Consider the following 7355-nt stretch of genomic DNA (forward strand, 5'->3'; position numbering starts at 1 on the left):
TTGTGGCTCACCAGCTCCTTAGTCGTGGCTCGAGGGCTCCTTAGTTGCAGCATGCGAACCCTTAGCTGTGGCAAGCATGTGGCATCTAGTTCCTTGACCAGGGATTGAACCCAGGATCCCTGCATTGGGAGCGCGGAGTCTTAACCACTGCACCACCAGGGAAGTCCCACGATTTTTGTGTTTTAAATCAAAGATAGTGACACACGAAGTTGGGATTTAAAAAGTCACAAGTAACCGACACTACGTCAAATAAAGGCCTCTCTATACATGACATGTACAAAGAAACAGTTCACATCAAGTCATTATATTGCTTATGCTAGTTACATATTAATATCTGTATCTTAACAGTAAGTTAGGAAGGCCATACAGAAAAAACAAGCAGTACAGTTTAATTCCTAACAATGGGAAAGGCTCCAAAGTTGTAGCAGAATTTAAGGACAAAGAATTGAGAAGATAGGCATTTTTTTAAAAAAACAGTTCAGCACAGACTGTATAATTCTTTATAAAATCAGCAATTTAACAGAAGTGTTTTTTGCCAACTGCTCACTATGTGGCATATCAAGCCATTATCCACAGTATAAATATCCAGGTCTGAGACCTTCCTGAGCCCTCAAATGATATTTTCTCCTATTTAATATTCCATGTCCCACTCTTTCCTCTTCCTAAAATGTCAAACCTGAATAATGTAACAGGATGGCACATTTGAAAGAAAACAAGAAGAAAAAATTTTAAATTCCCTTAAATTTAATTTTTGCAGGAACAACTACTTAAGTGTTTACTGTGTGCCAGGCACTGTGCTAAGCAGTTTCAGTGACTTGTCTTTTAGCCCTCATAAAACCTTCTGAGTTAGGATTTTTACCTTTGTAGTTGAGGAAACTGACATACCAAGAAGTTAAGTTACATGTCAAGGTCACAAACACACAAGCAGACCAAGGAGCTAGGATCAAAAGCCAGGCAGGGGACTTCACTGGTGGCACAATCGTTAAGAATCTGCCTGCCAATGCAGGAGACACAGGTTCGATCCCTGGTCCAGGAAGATCCCACGTGCCACGGGGCAACTAGGCCCGTGCACCACAACTACTGAGCCTGCGCTCTAGAGCACGCGAGCCACAACTACTGAAGCCCACGCCTAGAGCCCGTGCTCCGCAACTCGAGAAGCCACCGGAATGAGAAGCCCGTGCACCACAACAAAGAGTAGCCCCTGCTCACCGCTCACCGCAACTAGAGAAAGCCTGCGCGCAGCAACGAAGACCCAACGCAGCTAACAAAAAATCAATTTAAAAAAATAAAAAAATAAAAAGCCATGTTCAGCAAGTTTAGGATCTACTTTCCAGATTACTCCTTGCCCAGGAATTTAAAAATTGGTCCCCCCCAAACTTCTGAAAACATTTATTCTAGGGTCACTCTTTTCAGGGCAAGGTATCAAATTTGAGTTTTGGGCCAGACCCAACATACCACATGAGTGATCAACAAATGTTATTATTTACCTATTTGAAAATGTAAGCTCTACAAGGGCTGGACTCTGTTTCCTGCTGCATCCTCAGGGCCTAGAATGGTGTATACGGTAAGCACTTAATAAGTATTTGTTGAGTGAATAAGGATAATAAAACTCCATCCTGCCTGGGCACTCTAGTTGTTTCAGATCACCCTTTTTCTTTTCTATCCCCTTCTGACACCTATTCTTTGCCAAGCCTTTCATTAAGCTACTTCTTCAGCTCTGGGCACAAGTTAACAAAACTGAGCTGAATACTCTTTGGGTAAAAGCTCTCGCACACAAGTGGTAACTACCCAGCATTAATGTCTGCACATGTTGGTATGATTAGAGGGTACGCTCCATCCTCCTGGGTGTTCATTCACTCTCAAATTCCACATATTTGTTGGGTGTCTACTGTGTGGCAGACACATCACAGGGGTCACAGAAATAAAACATACAAGGACCCTGTCCATATAGGAAAGAGACAAGAACAAATATAGTGATAATCATTATAAAGAAAAGTAGGGACTTCCCTGGTGGTCCAGTGGGTAAGACTCCATGCTCCCCACACAGGGGGCCCGGGTTCAATCCCTGGTCAGGGAACTAGATCCCGCATGCATGCCGCAACTAAGGGTCCACATGCTGCAACTAAGACCCGGCGCAGCCAAAATAAATAAATAAATAATTTTTATTTAAAGAAAGAAAAATAAAGCAGCAGAAGAGGATAGAGTGATCAGAAGTGAGATGTATTTTGGCTACAGTGGACTGAGAGAACATTTGAGTAAAGAACTGATTGATGTTAAAAAAAAAAACAAAACCCAAATGACATGACTATCTCAGTGAAGAACATATCAGGTTGAGGAAATTATACTCCAGGTTGAGGAACAAGGCCTGTGTAGCTGGAACAGAATGAAAGGGCTGGAGAAGGGCAGAAGATGAGGTAATTACATCAGACCCTGTCTGACCACACAGGGTCTTGTGGGATTCTTTTTCTGAACACAATGGGAAGCCACTGGAGTGGTTTAAATACAGTTGATAATGTGGAGTTTATCTTTAAAAAAGACTTCTCTGGCTGCTGAATGGAGACTCATATGGACCATCCACAATGTGCCAGCCACTTGTATTAGGTGCTTTACACACCTTCTATTATTAAAAAGTAATTACTAGTGCTAACTTTGAAATCCTGAATAACTGGATGTGAATCCTGGCTTCATTACCTACCAGTTGCATGATCTTGGTCACGCTACTGACTCAATTTCCCTGTTAGTAGCATGGAAATTATAATACATAATTTGCTCAATTACTGGTGAGAATTAGGGATTATTCACTCATTCATTTATCCACTACATCTACTGCACCAGGAGCTGTGCTAGTTGTAGAGGGGGTAAAAGGTGCAGGCTCTGCTACCAGGAGCTTACCATCCTCTGAGATCAACATTAACCAACCTGAAAGCAGTCTACATGGTTGTCAGATAGTTTTAAAGAGGAGGACCTGGGGACTTCCCCCGCGGTCTAGTGCTTAGGGCTCCGCGCTTCCACTGCAGGGGGCACGGGTTCGATCCCTGGTCGGGGAACTAAAATCCCACATACCTCGCAGCGCAGCAGAGAAAAAAAAAAAAAAAGAGGAGGACCTGATCTCATAGGTAACGGTTTGAGAAGACTTCACTGAGAAAACGAAGTTAGTGTGTACAAAACTCAACAAAGAGCAGCCATTTGTATCACTGTTACTAGCAGCAGACAGACTTCAAATCCTGGTTCTGCCACTTACTAGCTTTACAACTTTCTCCTCCTGAGCCTCAATTTGCATGTCTTCTGACAGTATGTACCCGCAGAGCTGTTTTGAGAATTACATGAGATACCCCATATTATGCGCACTGCCGGGTGAATAGCAATAGCACGCACTCAATAGAGGCCCGTTATTAATACTGTGGTTAATCTTGAGTTTTCTGAAAGGGATAAATGAGCACAGTTGCGTGTGGAAACCCGCTGGCTCCCCCTCCCACCTCCTTTCGCCCCCTGGGAGCGTCCGTGTGCCCCACTACCCCCGGGCCCCACTGGACCCATGTCACTGACCTTCTCAACCTTCTTCGGCCCCTTCACCAGTTCATGCCTCTTGGGGATTGTTCCCCCGTCGCAACCCATCGCAAGCCGGGAGTCAGAGTCCAAAGTAAACCCCTACAGCCGCAACTTCCGGGCTGCCTAGCGACTGTAGCAGTCACTTCCGGCGCGCCGCAGTGACGCAAACGCCCGTCGCAACGCGGCGAGGGGGGGTGGGGCTTTTGCCCCGCCCTGGTTGTCATGGAGAATATCGCTGGGCGCTGGGCGTGGCCCCACGGCAGGAGCTGCTGCAAAGTGTTGAATGGGCCTCGAGTGCCAAGCAGGGTGCGGAGCGTTCTTCCACTCCCTCGCGGCAGCCCGTCGGGCCCCAGCCTGTCTGACTCTGGGCAGACATCCGTAGGCTGGGGAGCTCGTGGAGGGAAGGGCTGCATTTTATTCGTGCAATTAGTGATGAATATGGATGGAACTGTTATTTCAGTTAACGTTCATGTGTTCAAAAAGAGAACGTATCTTTTTAGTGAGCATCAGTTGTGACCTAAGCACTCATAACAAATCCTTTGAAGTGATATTATATGAGATTATGGGGGAGTAAGATTCTCTAAGGCCTGAAACTTTCTGATACTGCCATGTATATTTTATACATATGAAATAGTGCACACAGTCTGTACATGTATACATTTCATTCACAGCAGACTGAAGCCCAGGCAAAAATATTTTACTTATTAAAACGCAGGTATATAAAAAAATTAAAAATAAATTAAAGGATAAAGGAGGTATAATTAACAGACTCAGGTATAGTTATAAAACGTACACTGATGTTTCCAAGAGACAGGCTGTATCATATCTATAATGAGAACACAAATCCCTTGCAAAACCCCTGTTAAAATCCATGATTGTCTGCTTTCATGCTCTTGACCATTTCTCCATTTGTTCCTTTAATTATTACAAATATTAGGGGAAAGCTTATCCACTGCGAGTAAAGCCGACCATTTATGAATGGATGTTACCACGTTGACCAAAGTGAAACATAAAAAACAGAAAATATTCCCCACTTGGGAACAGAAAATAAAGTGTATGTGGTTATGAAAACTTCAAGGGCTATAAGATTGGGTTATCTGTTACTGCAGTTAATGGGAATTAAAAGAAAATAAACCCTTTAATCAGCTGGCCTCTCATTGGCTTATGATTTATTTTTATGCCCATGACAAGAATTGTAAACTCACTAGGGACTTTGATTTATTCCCTGTTGCATCCTCAGTGCCTAGAAGAATCTTTGGCACACTCACTATTCAGTAGTCAATAAACCAAAAGAAAGTACAGACTCATTCAGAGAGAGGTGACAAGCAGCCCCTAAAACTGATGAGTACACCTAGAATCTCATTTCTAGGGGAGGAAACAGAAGGCTGGAAAGATCGAAGCACTCGTCAACGGTCAGACAGCTAGTCAGTGAGAGCTGGGAATGGGTTCTAAGATTAGTTTTCTCTTACAGCAATGGACAGAAAATCAGACAGAGAATAGCAAAAACCCAAGGATCTTTAGACAGACTCTCAAACCAGTGCTATTTTCTGACAAGTATATCTACCCCTCACTGAATTCATTTGGGGCAGAAAAAACAAAAACAGCTGCTCTTGGGCTTCCCTGGTGGCACAGTGGTTGAGAGTCCGCCTGCCGATGCAGGGGACACGGGTTCGTGCCCCGGTCCGGGAAGATTCCACATGCCGCAGAGCAGCTGGGCCCGTGAGCCATGGCCGCTGAGCCTGCGCATCCGGAGCCTGTGCTCCGCATCGGGAGAGGCCACAACAGTGAGAGGCCCGCGTACCGAAAAAAAAAAAAAAAGAAAAAAAAATAGCTGCTCTTTATCAAACCATGATTCTACCTACACTGGGAGATTTGGAAACATTCTTTCCTTCTGTCCTCACAACCTTAGTAGGGGGTGTAATGCCTTCTGTTTCCCGAAGGACAAACCTGAGGCTCAGATGTCCATGGTGTCTTGGGTCAGGGTCACACATCAAGGAAGTAGGAGTAGGAGATGAGGAAGGGGCTTCCTCAAATGAGGCCCATCTAACCACAGATGCCAGGATCCTTGACCTCTCCCCGCAAAGCTGCTGATGACACCCAGTGGTGATGACTCTCAGGGCATTAAAGTTCAGGCAGCTGGATGTTTTTTCTCTTCTTCCTTGGTTTCTTTTTTTAGAGTATTGGTCTCTAAGGTACTTCTTGTTGCAGACTATACACAGCTAAGTTGATTATTATCATCAGTAGCAACTAATCTGTGTTGAGAGCTGTCAGGCATTGTATTCCGTGCTTTATGTGATTTGAGCCATTTCATTTCCAGCGCACTGGGCAGCAGGTTCGTTATCTGCTGCTTCTTCCCACTGCCTGTGCTGAATGAACCAGTAAAGGATATTCCCTTACAAGGATCCTTGGTGACAACTTTGATCCTTGGATCAAACTGTGAACTTGAAGGGCAGGAGAGGAATGAAATCATGAAAGAGAAAAACATTACCCTCTAGCAAAATCAGTATTCCTTAACCTTTCTGGGGTCATTGGACCTGTCGGAGAATTTGATGAAAACTTTGGACTTATTCCACAGAAGAATATCCATAAGCATGTAGGAAATTTTGCTACAGTTTATACGTGTATGTATTTCATTCATGACTTCCCGAGGCCCAGGTTAAGAACCAATACTTTAAATGCTTCTACTGGGTGTTACTATAGTTCCCAAATATTTCAGACTTCTAAACTGTTGAGGGTTTGATTTCCGGTTAGCTCTGCCCATGTGCTCTCCAGAGGTGCAGTTTTAAATTCTGTTTGGAGGGACTTCCCTGGTGGCGCAGTGGTTAAGAATCCGCCTGCCAAGGCAGGGGACACGGGTTCGAGCCCTGGTCCGGGAAGATCTCACATGCCACAGAGCAACTAAGCCCGTGCGCCACAACTACTAAGCCTGCGCTCTAGAGCCCAAGAGCCACAACTACTGAGCCCACGTGACACAACTACTGAAACCCGCGTGCCTAGAGCCCGTGCTCCACAACGAGAGAAGCCACCGCAATGAGAAGCCCGTGCACTGCAACGAAGAGTAGCCCCTGCTCGTCGCAACTAGAGAAACTCATGCGCAGCAGCGAAGACCCAACACAGCCAAAAATAAATAAATAACATAAATAATAAGAATTCTTTCTGGAAAAAGTTGATATGCAGAGTAACTCACTTTAAGAGTTAGCATAAAAAAAAAACAACTCTGTGCTAGGATTCTTTAAGAATTTCACAGCCTCATTTAAGGTTACACTTGGGAGGATAACCCAAAGATGGTTAAAATAAAATAAAGTAGAAAATGGAATTGATTGCTGAGATAACTCAGGACAAAAATTACTTTTTGTTTGCAGTTTTAGTGAAATATTAAAAATATTCTAGGAGGGTCTTCCCTGGCAGTCCAGTGGTTAAGACTCCGAGCTTCCACTGCAGGGGGTGCGGGTTTGATCCCTGGTCGGGGAACTGAGATCCCACAGGCCGCACGGTGTGGCCGAAAACAAAATATTCCAGGACTATATGGGCCTTACATGAAGTGGCCCCTGGCTACTCCTTTCAGCTCATGTCACTGTCTTCTCTATCTTTCACTCAGTTCCAGCCTCACGGGCATGCTCCTCTCCGTTGAACTCTCCAGGTGTACGTCTACTCTGGGCACTCACCTCGCTATTCCCTTTCCAGAACACTCTTCCCCATGTTTGCCAGACCAGCTCCCTTCAGCGACGCATCACTCAGCTCCTGGTCCCCTATTCGAAGTCATCTTCCCAGACCTCTCCATCTAAAAGAGCACATCTCCTCCATCA

The 7355-nt window shown here is 44.8% G+C and overlaps 1 protein-coding gene across 2 annotated transcripts in view; it reads right to left on the reverse strand.

Moving 5' to 3' along the window:
* RTF2 (replication termination factor 2) overlaps positions 1 to 3686 on the reverse strand; it is a 40365-nt gene extending 36679 nt beyond the window's left edge. For both annotated transcript variants that reach the window (XM_060123848.1, XM_060123849.1), the window contains exon 1: positions 3547 to 3686. In XM_060123848.1, the coding sequence (XP_059979831.1) occupies positions 3547 to 3615 (69 nt within the window). In that variant the 5' untranslated portion in view covers positions 3616 to 3686. The remainder of the gene's footprint in view (positions 1 to 3546) is intronic.
* Positions 3687 to 7355: the final 3669 nt, after the last annotated feature.

Source organism: Lagenorhynchus albirostris, chromosome 15 (genome assembly GCF_949774975.1).
Source record: "Lagenorhynchus albirostris chromosome 15, mLagAlb1.1, whole genome shotgun sequence".
NCBI lineage: Eukaryota > Metazoa > Chordata > Mammalia > Artiodactyla > Delphinidae > Lagenorhynchus > Lagenorhynchus albirostris.